Below are 22,906 nucleotides of genomic sequence, written 5' to 3'. Positions count from 1 at the left end.
CTGACAAAGCCTCAAGAGAGTCGTATGAGGTCTCCACCTCATTCGTCTGCAGAACAGATGGGCCATTAATGATGAATTGCATCTGGTATACTCACCCAACTCCACATCCTGGTCATCTGTCATGATGAGTATGATGTTGGGTCTGATGTTTCGGCGGTCACCTTGAACCCGCCCACGCAGGCCCTGACCGCGGGTGGTGAAACCAAAGCAGACCAGTGGGGCGGCCAGGACCATCATCCAGGCCAGGTTCACCAGCTGCATCATGGGACTGCGCACCGGGCTTTGCAAACACGATTTAGAAGGCTGGAATCCTCACAAGGTAATCTGTTTTGGGGAAAAAAGCAAAGAGATGATTTCCAAAGAGGTCAAATCAAATGTTACTTTGGTTAACAGAAATTGGAGAGACTAAAAAGTACCACTTTTCCTTCCTTCACAAGACAAACGAGAATTCCAGATCATTGTCTGCGAAATCATTCGCATCCGTTTTAAGCTTGATGCCATCTATTTTCACATCTATCCACAAGCACAGGAACAGGCCATAGAAAATCTCAACCTTTGCACTTGAAAATAAACACAGCACACCCTCTTAAAGGAGGCAACACATTTTAAACTCCAACATGCTTCCAGGATGTGCATGCACCAAAATCAACATGAAATGAAAATTTTAAAAACACTAGCTGAATCTTTTACAGAAATCTTTGCTACTTAACGAACAGTAAAACACAACAACTCTAAACCCTACCTGTACAGTTCTTAGCTTAGCAGCATCACATGTGGCAACAGTACACCCAATATCTTTACTTCAGTTCTGCACTCATATTTACAGACACTTTCTTCAAGCCAGAAAGGCCTGAGTGTCTCTCTCCGTGTGTGCAGACAAGCCAGTTCTTTCTTTCTAATCAGTCACACTACTTCAGTACTATTGAGGCTATTCTATTGGCTATTAGGGGCTGCTTTGGCCCAAACCCAGCCAATCACATTTTATGGCAGTGCTGTCAGTCAGACGGCCCAGAGCTTGTGACCCCTAGCGGACACCCGGTGGGAATTACGAAGCCAGTACAGGGGGTAGAGGGTTCCGCTACATTAACCCTTGTGCTGTGGTCGCCAGTCACAGATTTACACACTGCACCCCTTTACACAGCACTGCATTCGCTCTACGCCAGCAAAGATTACTCAGTGAAATCTTTCATATTCCACAGACATGCTCAATTTCCTAAAAAGCCATGTCTTGAGATTTTGTACTTATGCATGAGTTGATTTTTCACATTTTAATCATCATACCTGACGACTAGCATGCGCAAAAGTAGGTTTGATTGATATACCGTCCAATTTATCTATGAGTTTATTGTATAAACCTTATGGAGGACCATATTGCCTGTGGCCTCAAGCTGATCTTTGTCTCCAATCAGTGAGCTGTTAAACAATAAGGGCATTTACGCACCTGAGGTTCGTCGCATGGCATTCATTTGGCTTGATAATTTTGCTTGCAATGAAAATGGCTTAAGTCATTTATGCAACAATAAGACCAGTGAGAGTAGAAATAAATTAGTAAATTAGAGTCAGCACTGGTGTTACAGTATCAACTCAAGGCCATTGCGTCCACATACTCAAACTAACAATACTCCATTTTGAAAGACGTGGGAAATCCCTTCAGAATTAGTGATGTAAATATTTTTTTTTTATTCAAAGAAATTCAAATGAAAATAATTTAATGGAATAAATAAAAATAGAAAGGCAAAGATGGTAAAAAGTATAATTTACTGCAATATTTGCATTTACAGTTTTTATTTTAAAATATGCATGTTCACTCTTAATCATAAGCCTAACAAGACTAAACAGCTCTGTTTAATGTTTCTTGTCTCATCACATTCAATTATAAATTAAATTACACGAATCACATGATTAAAGTCTTTTCAGTTCAAAATGGCAAAATTTGACAAATCGAAACTCAAATACTGTACTTTGCATCACTTAACATTATCGTTGGTCGTGTAACATGTCTATAATAAAAAGTTGTCAAACATTAATTGTTTAGCTTCTTATTTTATATCTTACCTAACACTCTTTTACCATTAAAACCGAAGCTTCATGCTTGGCTTCTGTCCGGTCGACTGGTCATATCACAAAAATTGACATTGACAAGATCTGTTAAACCTACTGAGAACACCTTAGAAATGTTACTCTTTAAGCTTTTTTATCATCTCAACACAGAGAGCGGTGTGTAATGGAGTGCAGCAGAGCAGCATCAAGAATATTGATATCTGGTCAATGGGAGTCACTTTATTTACTCACTCATGACATTCTCAAAAACATTTATGCTGTTATAAATATAGAAAGCATAAAAGTAGTCAATATGGAGCTAGGTTCAATCTTTTGAGGTCATGTAATATTTTATAACTATTTTACATTGCCTTTGTATTGCTTTTTTTTTTGGATTGATATCAAGGTAAAAAATTGAGTTGAATTGATTTGAGTAAATGTCCATTTTAATTTTTAGGTTTAGACCATCCCTTTAAGTTTCACTCTTTGGGGATATATAATGTGACATCCAATAAGAAGGAGCCATTGAATGGAAAACCATGTGCTTGTCCTTCTCCATCATTGTGCAGATGATGGTCTGCCTCTCAGATGGGTCTCTAAGTGCTTTTTTGGACAGAGTGGATTTCAGACAGGCAGCATGAGGGATAGTCAGTCCAGTCACCCTGAGAGCACTGTACAAACACTGGCGCTGTTTAGACAAACAGCAGGGAATGGCAGGGTCCAGTCAGACCAGAGTGCGCACACACACACACAGTATGACTTCCAGATCTCATGAAAACCTCCTAAGGCCCAGAAAATATATGGAGAACAACTCCTTCAAACATTCATTTAGACATATGCTTCCTTTCCATCATTTGTTTTATGTCTACACTGTGTAAATTAGATTTACTTTTCTCATCAGTATTCAATTTAAAGTGCTAAATCCTTTCATTGACCTTCTTATGTGACACTACAGGATGAACTATTGTGTGATGTGCCTCCAGCAATTTGAAACTAACTTCAGCCAAAAGAAAATATATATTAAAAAAAACTCCAGATGAGAGCCAATACTGTGCCGTTTAGCTAAATCATGTGTTCCTCAAGCAACCATGAATTAAACTGTCTCTGCCCTCAATGATGACACATTCACCCTCATTCCAGCACTGTAATTTTAGAATACAGTCGACCCAAAATAGCTCTTCTATTTTCTTCCCTGGAGGGAAAAGGGTCGTGAATTATAATTTTGTTTTAATTACCCTTATTACTGTGAAAATGTGTTCCAGTTGGTGGCACTGGCAAGAACATAAACCACTACTTTGCTTTTCTTTGACACTCTGACCCTTTGCCTGCGAAAAACAGACCTGCTATCCTCCATTTCCGTGAATAATGGGAAACAAAGCTTCCACACTCCCATGGCTCCCTGACACTGAATCAGCACCGGGCTGGTTTGCAAAAAATATGTGATGTTTGTGTCTGAAGCCTTCGGTGGAAAACCTGGTGACTTCCTCTGGCTTTAGTCGAATGGTTATTCAGATTAATGTTCTTGTAAAGTGCAGAACAAAAAGTACTTCCAACTCACTCATTTTAAATATATGTTTTAAGCAACTATTTGTTATAAATTTGTTACAGTTATATTGCAGTACGGTCACCGTGATTTGGCAAAGACAGACATGTTCCTGGATCAACATATTTTGTTGATCCTGGAACAACATTCCTGTCAGAAAATGTAGTCCTAATTATATCTATACCCCTAAACCAAACCATTCCCATAACTTATCCCTAAAATCAGAGGAAAATGATTGGTGTAGAAGCTGATGCAGAAGCACCTCACCCTGGTTGTAGGCCTAAACTTGACATAAACTGTAAACTTGTCCCTCAAATCTGATTAGTTGATTGGAATGTTGTTCCAGGATCAACAAAGATGATCCAGGAACGTGTTGTACTTGGTAAAAATCACATTCACCACTGAAGTACAGTGGATATCTGGAGATGGAGTGTCCAGATCTTTACAATAAACTCTGGAGAGGTCATAAAGAACTGTCAAATTCCTAAAAAAAAATTAGGAATGCACTGATATTAAAATTCTGGCAAATATTGATGAGCTATTCCGAGTTCAAAACAATAAAAGTCAAAAAACAAAATATAAAAATCCACAGTTTTAAGTATGGAAGACAAATGTTAATTCTGAGATCTTTAGATTACATTTGTGTGTTTAATGATTAGAGAAAAAAAAAAAAAAGTAATAAAAACTCAGTGAGTGTTTTAGCGCAATTTTCTCACGTGATGGGATCACAACACTAAGAGATAGTAAATATTTTCCTGGATTTTTTGTGTGCGTTCCCGAGATTAGACCTTCCTTAACATAATGCCGAAAACCCGAAGTCTCTAGGTGGTCTGGTTGAGGAGTAGATAGAAGTGCAAGATTGGTGCGCACAGACAGAACAGAAATCATGAGTTAACAATCGCAATTTTGTCCGGTGGAAAATTGCGCTAAAAAAACTAGTGAGCACTAGATGATGGCAAATTACTCCAAAAGGAAAATTATTTATATATACACACATTTATAACAATTTCATAACTTAAAATCATTTTAAATTATAGTTCATGGTCTTCATTCACCCAAATCGGCTGCGCACATTGGCCAAGCGCTATGCCTTTGTAGACCTGCATTGCTGAGGAACACAAGAAAGCTTTCTTCTGGGTCACAGATGAGCACCAGAGCAAGCATCATCTCAGCTCCTTATTGTTTTTAGGGATTAGAGGAAATGACCCAGTAAATTAGCCTCTACTGTACTAATCAGGGCTAAGCTGGTCAAATAATATTTGGGATTTATTAAGGGGAAAAAAAGGCCTCGAAGGTTCAAAGGAGCAAAACAAAAAGGCTACTATTGGACTTTTCAAGCCTGAGACACAGCTGCCAAAAAATAACCCCTTATGAAAGAGGTGCAATTTTCAGATTAATGGATGACGGGACCAGGGTCCTTCAATGTGATCCAAATTCTGTAGTTTTATGATTTCACTATGCTTTCTTCCCCACTCCATGTATACTAAAGCATCCAGCATCCCTCCCACCTTCCTACCCACATAGCGGTGTTTTCTACCATGTAGTGCTATCAGAGACAGCGACTCAGAGGTTCTTGGCAAGCAAAAAACCGCCACTGCTGCTTGTGGTAAAGGCCCAGACCACGTACTTTCATGCACCCTGAACCTCCTTTGACCCACGTGGTAATGTGGGGTGGTTAACCCAAACCTCAAACACCTGGACTCTCAGAAGACTCCAAAACGAGGTCTGCCGAATTCACAGGATTCACAGGTAAGGAAAGATGAGTTCCTGAGGAAGAGGCCACACGATTAAGATCAGAATGTCATGACCCGGCACATTCTTTCCAACCGCGCTGGGTTTAATAACATCTAGACTGCATCACGAATAGTCTGGTTTCTGTCAATCCCTTGTCCAGGAAGACGAAAATGGCAAGGCCGCATTCGTAACATGTGCGATCAGCTTCTAAAAATCACTTAAATGAAAACCCTGATCCCTGTCAGCTTGAAATAATTCCTTTTAAAGCAAAGCACCATGCAAGAACTCATCTTTGACCATGGCAAAGTTGTTTGTGCATCTTCATTGCAAATGAGAGTCCCTAGTGAGCCAAGAACGAGTATAAATCAAACCAGATGGCACGGCTAAATAGTGAGTCAGCCATTCATAAATGCAAGGTTTCCATAGACAAACACAGTCTCGAGGGCTAATCCCCCTTTCCATTCCCTCACTATAGAGACTTCGCTCGCTCCCTGTAAAGAAGCCAAGTCACTGGAGAACAATCAGCAGTAAGAACACTTCACAGTTTATTGGTTGTGACAGTTGCATTTTAATTATCAAAGAGTCCAAGACAAGATTTGTTTTAACTTTAATGGCGCTGTTAAAGAGATTTTTGCAGGTCGACGCTCAAAAATATCCCATTACAGAGATCACTGAATTAAATGAGAAATTAAATTAAAATTTTCATTTTTAGGTGAACTGTTTCTTTAGGATCATCTGGTGAGTTTTACATAAAAGACAGGCTGGTTAAAGACATAGATTGTATAGGGACATGCACATAAATTATATTTCTGCAGAGGCTGTTTGCATATTTCTGTATGCTGATTATTCCCATCGGGGGAGAAATGATTACTTAGCCACAGAATTTTGAGGTTTGGATTTTGCAACATTTCTTTTTTTAGGAATCAGCCAGGACTTCGCTGCTCCATCCACAGCGTCAAACCCTACGGTGTCGTGGAGGTCCGTGGCCAGGGCACATCGCACGAGCCTCCGTCAACAAGAGCCATCCACCCACATGGGAGCGAGGAAGGCCAACAAAACTATTGTGATGTGACCAGTTTTAGAGTGTGTAGCTCCTCTTTGCGCAATCACTTTCAGGGCACATTTTGTTCTCACTGATGGAACAGACGACTGATTATGCGGTTAGAACAAGAATGTGGAATCCGACTGAAGTGGCTTCAGTTTGTTCTCACGCCACTGGACCATTCTGCTTAATCACTGTAGAGTGAATGGATACACTGCAGTCGCATGAACGACAGCCATGCCAACCGACTCGCACGCAAACACCTTTTCTAAATGGGAAAAGCACATGCAGCTTTGCTTCTCTGCCTGAAAGCTCAGAAGAAACTCTTTTTCAGATTAGTCACTGAAACTTGCTTCAGCTGATGATGTTCTAGTACATTGCAGTCCCATCTGTACTAATTGTTATAAAGATTTTGAATTAGTCCCATATCACAGCACGTTCAACATTAAATTGTTAAATATATATAACATTTATTTCAATAAATTAAATTATTATTAATTATAATTTTTAAATAACATTAATTGATTATTTTTTAAACAGAATGAGAAATTAATTTGAAAAATATCTTCAATATCTAAATACTAATATAACGCATGTCCCTTAAATGAGATTATGATGGTTCTCTGAAGCTCCCATTACTTAAAAACAAAGTAATGAGAGTAAATAATGACTTTAGCAAAATGCTAATGTGTACAGCAAGATGATTACCCCATTATAACCCCAATGGGAGAAGATCTTTCAAAAAAAGTTCTTTCAAATGCAAGCCGTATGCTTGAAACATCCAATGTAGCTTTTCTCTTTGGCACTTGCCATGTTTGTGAGCGCATCCATGACTTGAGCCGAGGGAACAGAAGCTTTTCTATCTTTTAGAACAGCTGAGCAAACCTCAAAAAATCTAGTCAAATCAGGAGTGCCAGCAGTTGTCAACAGTGTGATGCCAGCCAGCATAAAAATGGCAATGTCCAAATAGGAGAACATGGCATATGGATGCCTGTAGACTAAAGATATCCATCCTGACCACAGTATCTGGTGGTTTTTGAAGAAATGGACCAAACAACCAAATTCTAGTGGTTGTGTATTTAAAAAAAAAAAAGCCAAAATGCAATAAGCTTAGGCTTTTACAAGATACACATGAACTACTATGAACCGTTACTTCATGATTTCTGTTTATTTTTTAGAAGCTTTTCTAAAAACTCATTTCAACAGGCACTGGACTATATTTAGCAGAGAACTGTTAGTGTTTAACCACCACATTAAATGGCATAAATGCTTTGACATTGTGGTTTCAAAGCAAATGGAAGTGACTATCATCGAAAACCGGTCTTATGCTAGTCTCCAACCCCAAAGAGGGGGGCTTTGGGGTCCTGTTACCTGAGGCCTCCATCTCATTAATTATAAATGTATGTAAATATCATTAAAATAATCTGCCTCCCACAGACTTCAAAGTCTTAAAGTTTTGTCTTGAAGAGGCTCTTTGTGGGGAGCAGGAATCTCGGTCATTGAGAATTGGGGCTACCCAGCATGACGCAACAAATAAAAACCTGGCAACGGACAAAATTATCCTGTGGCAGCTGGTTAGGACAAAGACCCAGATTTAAGGCACTGATATACTCATGGCAAAGTTCTTTTTTCGTTCTTCACTCAGGGTAAAAAGATGTGTGAAATACCTTTGCAGTGGTATACTGTTAGCAAACATCCCAACATCCCTGGGAGCGGAAGTTAATAAGTGCTTTCTCTCAGTCAGAAAGTAAACAACAAAAATGACAGTGGTGACAAAACCACAGTTAAAAAAAGCATGATGTGGATATGTTTCTGTATTTCGGCATTCCAAACAAATCACGTCACGTTTATTTATAAAGCACTTTATATAATAGATTGCTTTAAAGAAAGCTTTAGAATATTAAAGATAAAAAACAGTGTCAGTGTCACTTTCAATTAGAATTACAACTTCAATTTCTACCATAAAGCATCTCCAGCGCATACATTTTTTTGCTCGCATTTTTACAGACTGAACAGATTAAATGAACCGGAGAAGATTTCCACATCAAAGAAGGGAGTTCCAGAGCACACATACTTATTACGTAATCGCCACGGACCAATGGTAGTTTGAAAGTGGCAAGTAAAAACTACAGAAGCGAAATTTAAACGAACTTCGTTTTGATCTGATTTTGTTCAAGACAATGTCACAACAGTTAGTTCTTTGATTTGCTGATTTGCTTGAAGTCATGGCCTTAAGATGGCAGAAAGAAAACATTAGGACAGTGGTAGAACAGATTAAGTAATTTATTCTTCTGTGAACTTGTGCAGACAGTTTGAGATCTAATACTTTTAAACATTGATGCCATGGCCACTTTAGTTCCCCCAGGCTGCCACGCTGCTTTGCTATGCCAGCTCACATTAACATGTTCTCCAGTGACACCAGCTTTGCACACACCCTCACCCAGCTGCAGCTGATGGCAGTCGACCGTGCCATCGCACAAGAACCCCAGCCACTGGGCCTCACTCACACCTTAAAGCCCACCCAAAACCCCTCTCTAATCTCCAAACTAAGCACACATCTCTACCCTTTATTTCTAAATACCAAGGCAGGGGGGCTGGAGCCACCTTCGAGAGTTTTATGATTTTTCCATAATCCAATATACTAGCACCAGAGAGGCCCCTGAAGTCACGCTGTCTGAGAGCGACGGTGGAGCTATAGGTGACCTGTACTGTGGCATACATGACTCAGGAGCGCCGGTGGGTGCCGTACAGCATCTCAATGACTGTGAGAGAGAAAGAGAGAGCAGCTCACAGGCTTAAACATACAGGGCACAGAATTCAGAGCTAAGCAAATTCCATTCAGCTCCTCCTCGGCTTGGCTTTGGGAGAGATTAGCTTTCTCTTATGAAGGCCCAACTCATTAGCCACCTGCAAAGTCGGCACAGCATAAACCAGTCAAAGCTTCAGACCTCCTCGACATTCTCCGGCTACTTACCCTGCTGTTTAAACGCAAGTACAATCGACTGAGATTGCCAGGTAGGACTGAAATCAGCTCTGACCAAATTTGGCAGAGTTCTAGCAAAGCCTAACAGAGATTCTTCCTGGCGTTTTTGCTCGAGTTGGAGCTGCCGAAGCAAGCCATCCTCGCCCCTCTCGGTCAGCTGGGAGGTCTCGCTGGAGAGGTTTTCAGGCCATTCCTTTAAGTATGTGGTTAATGAAAGCAGCAAAAAAGCAGATCTCCATAGACAGCATAATGGGGGGGGGGGGGGGGCAATGTCAAACATTTGGCCTTTGATCAACTCAGTATATGACAAATAACAGAGAAACAGACACAGTAAAAGCATTTTATGGGTCTTTGGTGGGAGGGGGAGAAAAATTAATTACAGCTGCAACCAGCCATACCATAATAAATGTGCTTCTTTGTCTTGAGAAATGCTCTTCTTTCAGAGCCTTTGACGTATAGTTCATATTCTCCACAAAACATCACAAGTAGAAAAAAAAAGACTTTTAAAACTCCAGATTGCAGTATAAAACCAGTTAAAGAGAACCTCCCAAAGAATATGTTTCATCTTAATTTCATTTTTAAAGAAATATTCCTCTCTACCACAGTGGCAAATACACCAAACACATTAAAATGCCACATAAAGAAAATATTCAAATTGCTTCAGTGAGTTTCCACTGACGTAACTGTCTTGAATAAATAAATCAATGTCTTTTCCATGAAATCAGTGGCCAGCTCCCACATGAAGAACGTAGGGAGCCAAGCAAATCTGTTTGAGCTGGAGTATCCTTGCCGCTTAAGTGATCCTAATATTATGTGCAGTTCGCTGACTGAAGACGCGTGGCACCATTACAAGCCTGAAGACATAAATCCCTCACTATAATAGAAGAGGTGCCACCAGGCCACATCTATACCATGGGGGTTCTGTGTCTTGGAGAGCAGGTTAATCATTGAGACCTGGCCTCAGATGTATACAGATTAAATGACCCATGAAGATCTGATGAGGATTGATGAATATCCCTACTGGAACACTTGTCAAAACAAATTAGTACTTTTTAACACGATTCTTCAAAGAAGGTCAATTCATAATCAGTCACAGAAGAGCACAGGTAAAAGGAGGAGGGAAAAAAAGCCAGGTAAAAACAGGATTAGACTGATTCCCTTGAATTATTACCCTTATTGCTACATTAATGAGCCAAACTGAAATGTGTTCAAACCCCAAATATAAATACTTGGTCTACCAGCAAGCGCACACGGCAGGCCTCACCACTGGACCATATGGCCTGTCTGAAAGTGGAGAGATTGAGACAGTGTTACTCCATTTAATGCCAGGATCAGCTTTCAACTCGCACTTAGTAACTCCAAAGTAAGGGACTTAGGCCCTGTTTACACCTGGTGTCATGATGTGTTTTGGTCGATCGAATCATAAATAGACGAGGGAGACATACTTGTTCCCACCTGGTATTTTAATGTCTCTTTTGTCCACTTTCAACCATTTCTGTCCTGATTTATTTGATGGGAGGCTGTATGGCGGGGGTAAATATATGGGCTTTTTCCGATTTTTCAATCTATTGGATAAAATAAGCTCACGCAATTTACATATAAATGCACCCAGAGAAGACGGAACAACATACGGAGAGCAGCAGCTTTCGTTTCTGCTCTGACAGCCGCAAGGTCCTGTCGAACGCTGTGAGTGCGTTAGAAATCAGGAATGGTGAGAGAACATTGTGCTTGGAACATTTTTCGTCATTTTTAAACAAAGTTTAAATCTGGCTAGCACGGTTCCTGCAATGTTTAAATGTTAGGTCAGTAGGCAGAGAGTAGACAGTCTTTTGTGGCTGTTCGAACACTTCGGACCACATGAGCGTTTACACTACGAAAGCAATCCTGCCGAATGCGTTTTCGACTACCTCTGAAAGTGGTCGAAAGCTCAAAACGTTTTAGATCCCGTTTTCACCGCCCACTTGTGGTGGGTGAACCGTATTTTGAAAAAAACGTATTTTGCATCGCCCACTTGTGATCTGATCGCCCAAAATGCATTTTAATATCAGGTGTAAACAGGGCCTTAGTTGCTGCACCTCAAATGACAAAGCGTAATCACGTGGCTTTACACGTCAGATGGGCTGGAAATCACAACTTGAGGCTAGCAAAGCCACCAGCACTGTCTAGAGCATGTTAATTTGAGACTACCTGTTCTAGCGAAGACTGTGGCTACCTGAATGCTGAAAATGTACTGGGGCGCTTAGGAATCGAATTCCAGACTGTTTTTGGGAGGGGTAAGTGGGTGCATAGAGGGCTCTGTCAGCAGGCCCCAGTCAGAGCATTTCTGTCCTAGTGTGAAATGGTACACTTCCAGAATGTGGGGCATGTACAGACAGAATCTATGCAGAAAAAAACGACAATGAGAATACCCATCCCTGACCCTATCTGTCACTCTGCTATAGATACGAGTGGGATGTTACTCCTAAAAGAAAAGAAAAAAAAAACGATTTGTCATCCATCCCTTCAGCCACACAGACACACGCAGAAATGCAACCTGTAATTTGTACTCTGATGCTCACTTCGCCAGCGCTTGAGGCGTGAATGCGTGTGGCTTTTTTTTTTGAAGCGTGAGATCACATCATTTGTAACGTAATTAACTTTGAGTGTACTGCCATTTTTCTGACACTTGTGCTTACAGGTCACGCCCCATCCACCGACTGTATGATCTTTTCAAAATCACAGGATTCATTTTCAAAAGCCGTGCAGCCAAATATTCACATGAATTTATGAATCCACAGTCAGCAGGCCAAACCTAAAACGCTGAGTGCCAGAGACAAACATGCCATATGTAAATTAGCCTGAGCAGAATTCTGCTATGCCCTCTGGGAACCTCAGCTGGACAGTCTTTTTCTAATGAAAGCCTGTTTCAAGCTAAGAGTAAAAAAATCTAGTAGTGTGTATAGAAATGTATATACAATAAAATTTTAAATAAGAAAAGTTGCATTGAGAGATAATCAAAGTCACATAAGAAAATAAGTTAACAATTGTGAGACTGTTGAAAGTCGCAAAAGAAAAAGTCAGAACTATGATCATTGTAATGATCTAAATGTAAATTTTTAAGTTGCAATCGTGAGATGTAAAGACGCAATTGTGAGAAAGTTGCAATCACAAGAGAAAGTATGAGAAATAGTTGCAATTATGACAAAAAGTAATATTTTGAGATAATCGCGAGTCATTTGCAATTATAAAAAAAGTCAAATCTGAAAATCGCAATTAAGCGATTAAGTCAATATTTTCCTTTATTTTTTCCTTTGAGATGGAAACAGGTATTCATACTGGTCCTGGAACAGATAATAAATAAAATGGAAGCTGCCGGTTTTTTTTTTTGTATCATAAAAAAGTGTCACTCAACTAAAAACAACATTTTGGCTAAATTAATTAAGAGGAAAAAAACAAATGCAATTTCCCTACCCTTGATCTACGTCTAATTTCTTCTCTGCCACATCGATCACACCATGGCAACCAAACAGGAAAACCACAGAACCACTTCATTTGGATGGTACGACTCTCCAGTGGCTTGCCTGTTGGGCTCTGGTGAGACAAACCCAAAGCAATGAAAGGTTTATAGGCATTCCACTCAAGAGCAAGCCACAGCAGAGGTCAGACTCATATCCCCATGGTAAAGACGAGAAAGAGACATGAAAGCAAATCAAACTCGTTCAGCAACAGAGTACATTTGAATCTGGATACGTTGCATGCTTAACTGTCATGTCCAAAAGAGGCCTTTAAGGACCCACTCAATTCATTCTTGCAGAAGTTGAATAAAAATATTAAGCAAGATGGGTGGGAGGTTACATTTTTGAAAGCACTGCATGCTGTCTTTTATTAGGTGAGCTGTCGGCAAAGCTGCCTGCCTTTTCTTGCCAAAGGTCAATAATGACTGGCTGAGTTACCTTAATTATCATGACACCAAGGGATTCAAGTAGTCAGCGCCTAACTCTAGAATGCCTCTCTGCATTAAGGAGGGCATTATTGTAAAAACAAAATAAGTGGAGAGACCATTGCCAGAACCATTGAGAACCTCTAGATACTGTCTGAAGTTGCTTCAAAATCATTTCAAGTGCCTTAAAACCTTTCCTTTAAGGTGGATCAAGAGGAACCACCAGTCGCCACATGTTTTTGAAAGAACAGCTATATTTGCCTAGAGATTCTCCTAATGGTTCTTACAATGTGGCAACCTGACGAACTCAAGTGCTCTCAAGTATCTTTGCATTTTACAGTTGATTCGCCTACCGTGACCCTGATGCAATAGAGTGACGCTCTTCAAACACTTGGGGGCGCTATTGAGAGCGCCATCTGTGGCAGGGTTTCCCATGAGTCTGTTGTTCCTAGATCAGAAAGCATCATCCAAACATCACGACCCCCCCTCCCACTTCTATGAAGAGAGATCAATAACATGCACAGTGAAATTATAAACCGTGTAGCCAAAGCATAGGACTAAGAGCCACAGATAAGAGAGACAACATCATGCCGAAGCATTGTCAACTCTCAATTACAGCCTTGATATCACCCACCCTTCCCTTTTAAATTACCACCTCACTTCCTGCAGGAACACTATTATTAAGCAGAGATAAACAGATACTACACAGTGTGGCTCAATTTCCTCTCTCACTACCCATCTAAACAAGACTTTTAAATGTCCATGTGGTGGGAATGGCTGGTGCTCCTCAGAGTATCCTGGGAACAGCTGGCACCAGTGGCCATCTCCACATGCTGCCATTTTTCCAGCACTTGACAGAAAGGGTCGTACATATGGGCTGTTAAATGTCCAGCACCCTGGCAACTGTGATTTGTTTGACAGAACAGCAGTGAATATATGCAACTAGTTAAAGGCAAAGAGGCATTTTATAAACGGCACAAGAGCCATGCGGTACAGCGGCACATGGGTTCCCGCTGCTTTTGATTTGAGTTGGTAAGTGAACACGAATGGCAGGGGGTCAAATACTTAAAGCTTGAGGAAAACTGAGAATACATACAGGATATTAGATCATAGAGTTTAAATGATTATTGACAGTTAGACAAAGATTCTCTCTCATTCTCATACAAACATGCACGCACACACACAGCTTAGAGTTCATGCTCTCTCGTGCTCCCACTCTCACGGTACAGCTGATCCCCGGTCTAACTCTCCAAAAGACCGAACAGCTACTGAAACAATATTAGTGTTGGCAGACCCAAATCGAGAACTGCAAATTATTCACAACAGCTGCAGCAACTGTTTAGACTGACACAAAACCACAACAATCTCTCAAAGATGCTGGGATCAAGATCATATATCCGTTTAGCCAAATCTGAAAATGATGTCATTATTTATGTGTCATTCCAAACATGTTTGCATCTTCTTATATGGAAAACAAATATGAAATATTTCTCCTTTTGTGTTCCAATGAAGAAAGTGAATAGGGATCCGGGCTGTCAAGCTCCAAAATTGTCTGTTCATTATGCAAAGCAATCATACAGAGTCTATAATTCAGAAGACCGTACAGAAGTGCAACATTTTATGGTGTTGTATTGTGATTTTGAAGCTCGACACCACAGATCTTTCACTTTCATTAAGATAAAGAGGGGCCAGGACATTCAACATTTCCTTTCACATTCCACAAAAGATATTCATACACGTTTGAAATAACATTTGAGTAACTGACATTTTCCTTTTTGACAGTACCATTCACTTTTAAAAACGGTGCACAAAAATGAGAAGCAGGCCTGTATCTTTAAAACTAATTGCACTTAGAGAAAGTGATTGATGAAGAACTATAACTGACAAGTTTACGACATGGCTCTGTTCGCAGAGAACAAACAGGTCAATGGTATTGTCTGCTTTCAAACTTAACCAAGGGTTTGAGACCATAAACAGTCTTTAGTTCAGATCTCCTCAAAGACCTCAGAGCTAAAACACCTAATTACATATGGCTCGTGTTAAAGAAGTGTAATGAAAAGCAGTTTTTGGCGACTAATGCAACCCATCAAGATTAATTTAGCAAGGTCATTTTTAACCTCACATTAAATCAAATCCACTTGTGCATTAAATTGGTTCAACGAAAGCTAATGTCTGCATAAGCGTCATCTCTCAAATGATTTTTCAAACACTAATGAAGTCACAGCCCAAAAAAATTAGCTAATAAGGCATAACTGTACATCTACAGAAACGAAAACACACTGAACGAAAAGAAACAAGTTTCTCAAATCACGTCCCTTCATAATCCTGCAGTCGTCACTGGTAATGACTGCCCTCATTGTAAAATCTCAACACTAGTGCTGATGTATTTGTGGTTTTCTCAAATGAATTTCAGTGTGTGAGTGAGTGATGTTGACATGGCTGATTAATGTGTGTAAATAAACATCATTCACACAACTCTGTCTTTGTGGCATTCCTGGCATCATTCTTCTGCCCCCCTTTGCCCTTACAGCTGTACAGTCCCCTCAGCAAACACCTCACGCTGTATATATGCCCGGCAGCAACATATTAATGCTAGACATCTAGTTCTTCATTGGCAGTTCTGCCTTTTTTTGGTTTACTGGAGTTGAGTGAAACTTGTGGCATGATTTCTTTAGAGGCACCCCGCCATTTGCATACGTTGCAACCTGGTCCAGGGGATGTTCTTAACACCACATTTCTTCATTATGAAAACAGTGTCAGCTTAATGCAGGACACAGCTTATTTAAACAACTGATGCAAAATTGAACGGATTAAACTTGTTTGCCGGCAACATGTGCAGGGATCAGTCTGAAAAATAGTTGGTGCAGCAAAGGTTTAGCTTTCACTTCAAATCAAATTTATGTGAATGCATAACTGGCACAGTCTAAAGGTCATGATTTTTAGTGAGATGTTCCCTTCAACTTTTTAGCATGACAGAAACGGCAATTAAATCAAGGTTTGCAAAAGGGTATGTCATTTTCATGTAGTGAAAATCCAATTACATGGTTCATTAAAACTTGCATAACATGCAAAAAGACGTCTCGTCAGTCAGAAGCAATCTCTCATTCAGAAATACCCCTCTTTAAATCCCAAACCTGACAGCACTTCTGCTTCACACAAGAGAATGACCTGAGACAGCCAAAAACATTTAATACAGATGAACTAAAAATTCAAGACCCTCCAAGGAAAAACAAACTAGTTGGAGAGAGTGAGAATGAGAAGTGTTAGTACCTGGATATCAGTCTTGCTCATGGAGTTGATCTTTCTCTCGCTGTGGGTTGTTCGCTCTTGAGCTCCTCAGAGTGTTTGTGGGGACCACACTGCTCCTGGAAGACAACCTTCCTCCTCTAATCTGTTCTCCAATGTGATGACACACACTAACCCCAACCATCTGTTGAAACACGTCCTCCAGCACTCAGCACAGTGGTGCGTCAAGACAAACTACCCAGTCCAATCAGAGAGGGTACTGGGTGGCTCTTCCCAGGCTGGAGGCAGGGACAAGGACATAAGGGAAACACTAGTCAGAGATGTCTAAAAACTCCAGCCACGGTAACCTGAGATTTAGAGAGAGAGAGGGAGGAGAGGAGAAGAGGAGGGAGGGGATTGAGAATGCGAGTGAGGGAGGGAGGGAGGGAGGGAGGGCAGCACGTCTATGAACATTTATGTTGCCACTTGTAGCTCACAGGAATCCCATAGAAGCAGCCCGGGGTTCCTCAAATCTCACTCACACATATAGTTGAAATGCAGTGCCTCTAAAGCATGGATGGGGTGAAAAAATAACTCCACAAAAGAGTATGGTCAGTTAAAGAAAGAACAACTTGTACGGACCACAATGCACTGCTGTTTGTACTACACTGTTACATCTGTCCAACTCACACCTCCCTGTTATAAATCTTTAGCTGTCTGGGCAGCATTCCTGTCCTTCGCAATCTACTGCCTTAAGTTAAGCGAGAAAGAGATTTTCCAGAGATAAGAGACTAAGCCAGGATCATTAGCGCCATTTAGTTTCATTTATTTTAGCTACTGTCATTTGTAATGCTGTGTGGGATTTAAATAGCTTCACTGTAATTTATTTGAAGACAGGCTAAATATTCAATGCTAATAGCATACTTCCCATTAAATTTAACTTTAGTGAAGCATTTGCTTTACGGTCAATGGCAGAGGAATGTCTAAGAAAATAAAATAAAAAATATAATGTGCCACATTCCTAAAAATGTAATTTTTGAAAAACTTTCAACCAAAGTCTTAACAAAAGTTTAAATTTAACGGACTCTAAAAATGTTGTGTTGGTGTAACCAAGAAAAGGTGTAACGCTTTGGATACACATCTTAACCAATATATAAAAAAGAAAGTTTCAGAAAGTTTTAATTCATAATAATTGTATGAATTACTTTGACATTGTAATATTTGACCTAACCTTGTCCTGAAAAAAAAAAAAAAAAATCTTTTTTTTTCATTATATCAGGACAGTAAGACAACCCTGACATTTTTTTTTTTTTTTTTTTACTTTTTAAAAATGTATTTTTTATCAAGTAGATGAATTCCAAAATCACCTTGTATGTAGGTATGCATTGCAATTTTAATACCTTGTGAATATTTATTGGATAAAAAAAGAAAAGAAAATTCATGCCACTGACCCTTTAGCCACCAAGACAAAAAACAACAACAAAAACAACAGTTTGAATGTTGGTGCACTGACACCTGAAAGCCAATCATTTCTCATTCTCATGTTAGAAGGTCAATAGAAAGTGGCTTTTCTTTCATGAAACTTCAGCTCAATAAACATGCTAACCCTGGTTCTGTGCTATCTTAGCAACTGAGTTCATCAGTTGAGGAAATGAAAACAAAGGCTGCTAAGTGACCTATTAGCATTCTTTAAAGCTACTTTCACACCTGGTAAAAGTTTCAGTTATCCCAGACCAAACTCAAACACTGATCAATCTTCACTTGTGACAAACCCCTCAAAAGCCCCAAATCAAACAAACACTGTGACCACGTCATCACGTACCCTATTCAGGCAGCCAAAGAGAAGACTAGCACGTCTTATACTTTAATTCTGCATTTGTGTCATCTTTCATGTGCTAATGGGTGTCAATCTGGGAGAGATACTTGACTGGTGACAGTTTCAGGAGAGGCTGTAAGGGAAGATAAGAACCAGCGGACGACAAAACAGCATAGCACAGCATATCTAATGGAAAGAACAGAGTGACTCAGGTTTGATACCACCACACAGGTTTTTTCCTTCTACTAGTTTTTAAAGGGTTTCCAATGTAACAGGACACAAATTTCCAGCAAATGCATTCAACACATCTTAATTCCATTTGCATGCTGTTGTGTGACTCGCTCTGATCCATTTTCCGGCCAGCGTGTTCAGCGGAACTACTGGGTGAAAACAGATACTTCCAACATTTTAGCAGGATTCTCATTTTCACTGCTGTTTAAATGTGCAGGATATTAGATTAAGAGCAACAAAGGCTATTTTCATGAGGGGCATGAAAACCCCCGGTCTTGGTTCACATGAGGTTTGGAAAAAGGGGAAAGGGGAATGAGATGAGGGCTTCAGGGGAAGAGCTCAAATTAGATTGACAATTCACAAAGTGTGACCCCACCCCCTTACAACTACACACTTAGTACATGCCGCACCTCAAACCCCAAAGCCAGCCCCCCAACCCCCACAATTTCTAAAAGCCTTTGAGGGAGAGAAGTGGCAAACAATCCCATTTAGTGGACTCACTGATCACTGACAAGAAATGTCTCTTATTGTACCAGTAGGTATGGTCTTTTGTTAATCCAAAACAAGGTTTCCCACATTTTTGTCAGCTAAAACCCCTCTGTCCAAGACTAAAATAAACCCATCTTAGATCTCAAGGCAAAATATAAATGACAACATCTTTTAGAAAAATTTAATTTAATGAATTTGTCAGAGTCATAGCCTTGTGAGCAAGCGCTCTGAAATACAGTGAAGCAGTGCTTCTAAAGTCATGAGTTTGACTCCTCTCTGCTCCCCTCAAAATTTATTTTGCACTGTCATAGAAATAAAGACAAAGACATTTAATTTATGTCTAAAAAAACCCCTCTAGGTTTGAAATGGGATCTGCACCAGGATTTGCAGGGGTTTTGTGAGATAGAATGAAAAAAAAAATACTACTACATTGTCAGATATTGTAAGATCAATAAGTTATGCAACATACATTTCTACATTAACTCATCAAAATAATTTCAACTTTTAGCATAAGTTGTACAAGATTGCTATTTTTTTAAAGTCCGTTTAATGCATTTTAAGTTGAAATGACTTAAACATCCAAGTTGATTGAACTTAATTTAAGGCAACAACTTTTTTTTACAGTGTAGTACAAAAAAATTATTCAAATAAGTAACTTAACAAAACTCATCTAAGAAAAAATAAATGGTTGGTACGTGAATCCATAGACTAAAAAAAAATCCTTAAGGATCTTTGAGCCTATGTGTTTGAGGCCTCTAGAATAGGACACTATGAACTGTTCTTGTGTCAGTTAAGCCTAAAGACCCTGCAGGAGGTCACTTAGGCTGTGCAGAGCAAAACCAAAAAAAGTCCCCCTTCCAACACACAAAAGAGGGACACAGAATTAACCCCTGCAAGGGCCCTCTCCCATCTACAAGCCTAAATGAGCCTCACAGGTGCAGCGAGAACCTTGTGCATGTGTATATCAGCTAGAGGGGGCCTACTTGGTTCATTTATCTCATTCATTATGCTTGGATGAGATTTGGTGTCTTTGGGCCAAGGGGAGAGAGAGAGCGTGAACAGACTCTAAACATAAATGACATTTGTGGTGTTGTCTTCCACGGTCTCGAGTGCCAAAAGCACGCGTGCAATGCAGTCGCACTCTGGATCAAAGACTTTATAGAGTCAGCTGCCTAATGCTTTGACCTCAAGCATGCTCTGATCTCAGCAAATAAGCCCATCACTATCCTGAAATATCCACATCTTTATCACCAACGTATATGACACGGCTAAGCTTAGGTGTCAAATACAGAACACATCCCAAAGGGAAGACCATTTTCACTTTGGATGCACCAAAACTCAAAAGCTATTCAGAAACATCATTGAATGCCATTCATCAGACTAGGACATCACTCAGATCAAACGGTAAACCAGTAGGCTAATTGCAAACTAATTGCACCGCTTTGATTTCCCAGACAACTGTCACCATTGTCAGCACCGTTCTTTGAGATTCAACATCAAAGCCGGTTGCTAGTTAACGTAATTATCAGTATACAGACAAATGTCATGTGTCACTGGCTCTAATCAACCAATAACTATGGGGTGGAACCTCAATTATTGAAACTTAAACCAAAGTAATTTCACCCTATTACTACAAAGTGTGTTTACACACTGTCAAAATGACATTAAACCACTATTTGCATATCTGTCTCAATCTTTTTTTCTTTTTTTTTTTTACAGAGAGCGGAGGGGGATTCATGCCTCACTGGAACCAAATAATTACCAATAACAGACCTGCTAATGTAAGGAAACTTCTCCAGAGAGCTATCACATGTAATAGCAGTTAAACTGCTTAGCTAAGACTTACTTTTATTTCTTGACAAAACATTTCTGTGCTTCAGATCAGGGGAAGCTAACTTCAAGCTAATTGCCCACACATGTCCTAGATTGACCGTTCCGCGGATGGTTCCTTTTGCCAGAAAAATTAAGAGCGTTGTCAAGTACTTTCTTGGACGAAAGTAACTATAAATGCCTCCAGATCCCAAGCAATAACCATTTTCAGCTTTAAGCTGAAACAACTGTCGGAAGAGAGTGTTACTTTAGCTGTTAGGCTACATGGCTGCCATGTGCAATCAGGGAACGAGCGCACAGGCTGCTTATTGACTAACACTTCAAACGGTGTATTGGTTTCATAGGCCCTCATTGCCCGTCGAGCTTGAAACCGAATATAGAAGTCATTTCCTCTGTAGTCTTTATCAGAACCATCATCTAGATCCGCAATATGGGCCCCTCAGTCAAGTCGGGCCAGAAAACATCTGCATGGTTAAGTACATTAGCATTTCTGAAACATTATTACAGCCAAGACATGTACAGAAGTTTATAACATGATTTTGCTCAAATCACATTGGCAATTCATTAAACTAAATGACCTATTGAAGTTATTTTCAATAAAAGTACGGCTATAAATGGCTATATGCTATAAATTCCAAACCATATCACACTTTATTATGAAGTAAAGGCAATTAACCTTTATCTCTGCAACATTCTCCCTACCACTTTGCTGTCGGGTTCTGGTTAAGTTGATTCACTTTCAAACCCAGGTTGTCTTGACCATCGTTTTGACGAACGACGACATTGATGTATTGGGTGAAAGGGACAGGCTATTGTCCAGACTGTCCTGGGGTTTGTATGCCCCTAGCATGCTTAGTGGCACTCAAGAATCAAGATCCCTTGAATCCCTCAGGCTCTGTCACTGCTCAGCACTCAAGAAACAGTAAAGCACAGTGTGGCATGACAGCATGTGTAAATTATTAGCCCATGGGAGCCCCACATGTAAGAATAAAGCGATACTAATCTTGCATACATAGCAGATGGGAAGCAGCTGCAAGAGAGACAAAGATTCTGCAACATTCCTCCACTGCAGTAAAGGCACCTCAAGCAAGGGTCATTAGTGTGAACCACTATCTCCACTGGAACAGGCTTTGAATTGGTGCATTGTCAGAGTAAAGGGTGGAAGACAGAAATGTATTCCTCCAGGACAAGAAAACTCCCATCCTCTAAGACTCTAGGAATGAGACAACATGAAAACTAGGTCAAATTCATAAACATTTTTATATGTCACCATAAACAACAATGAACAGTTGCAAAATCAATGTCATGAAGAATGTGCTGAATTTAAAGGCCAACAAGATACCAAGGAATCTATTAAAAAAAAGGCAATTCTTGCAAGATAAAGCACATTACATGGTATAATTTATTCATTTAGTCATTCTAATTAAGCTCACTTGAATGTAAAATGTCTGAAACCAGCACAAACTGAGCACTTGACACAAAAAAAAAATTGAGAGACAAGGGGAAATATAAACCCTTATGTATAACATTTCTGCAGCTTTACTCTTTTTACGAAATCATACATTAGCAGGTTATCAGGCCTGACACCAGGCTAATGGAATTTCCTTTATTATTATTTTTTCTTTCTGAATTTTCCTGTCCTGCCAACCTTCCTCCACCAGAAAAGACTTTTGGCACCTCATGAAAAGTAGGAGTTACAGACCTTCATGCCCATATTTGTGTCTCAATTTATAGAAATAATATAAATGTATTCATCTAATACTATGATGTAGCATAATACATGTAATTCATTTGTTTACAATGCATACAGGTAAAAATGAGCAACCTGACAAAAAAAAAAAAATTGTTTTTAAAAGAGCAGCTACATTACCTCTTACAGGCCTTAACAACATCCCATTCCTAGACTACATCTGATCCTTAAACAGGTAGAGGAAAAGGTCAGTGCAGAGGTCACTGATGTAAATGGACATCATGGATTGAGCAGTTACAGATTCACTATAAAAGGCTTTGAGTCTCTGTTGCTAACTCTAACTGCAAGCACACTCTCTCCATTT

The 22,906-nt window shown here is 39.8% G+C and overlaps 1 protein-coding gene across 14 annotated transcripts in view; it reads right to left on the bottom strand.

Moving 5' to 3' along the window:
- The window catches only part of sulf1 (sulfatase 1), an 86,108-nt gene that overhangs the window by 22,794 nt on the left and 40,408 nt on the right, over positions 1-22,906 (bottom strand). For 6 of the 14 annotated variants that reach the window (XM_081353305.1, XM_081353315.1, XM_081353310.1 and 3 more), the window contains exon 2: positions 96-324. In XM_081353305.1, the coding sequence (XP_081209431.1) occupies positions 96-264 (169 nt within the window). In that variant the 5' untranslated portion in view covers positions 265-324. Of the gene's footprint in view, positions 1-95; positions 325-12,792; positions 12,917-16,531; positions 16,855-22,906 lie in introns of those variants that run through there. The other 8 variants (XM_081353311.1, XM_081353304.1, XM_081353312.1 and 5 more) reach the window with 4 other exon arrangements.

Source organism: Scardinius erythrophthalmus (assembly GCF_964197995.2).
Source record: "Scardinius erythrophthalmus genome assembly, chromosome: 22".
Taxonomy (NCBI): domain Eukaryota; kingdom Metazoa; phylum Chordata; class Actinopteri; order Cypriniformes; family Leuciscidae; genus Scardinius; species Scardinius erythrophthalmus.
The sequence above is the reverse complement of the archived record's forward strand: the minus strand, read 5'-3'. Positions and strand labels throughout refer to the sequence as shown.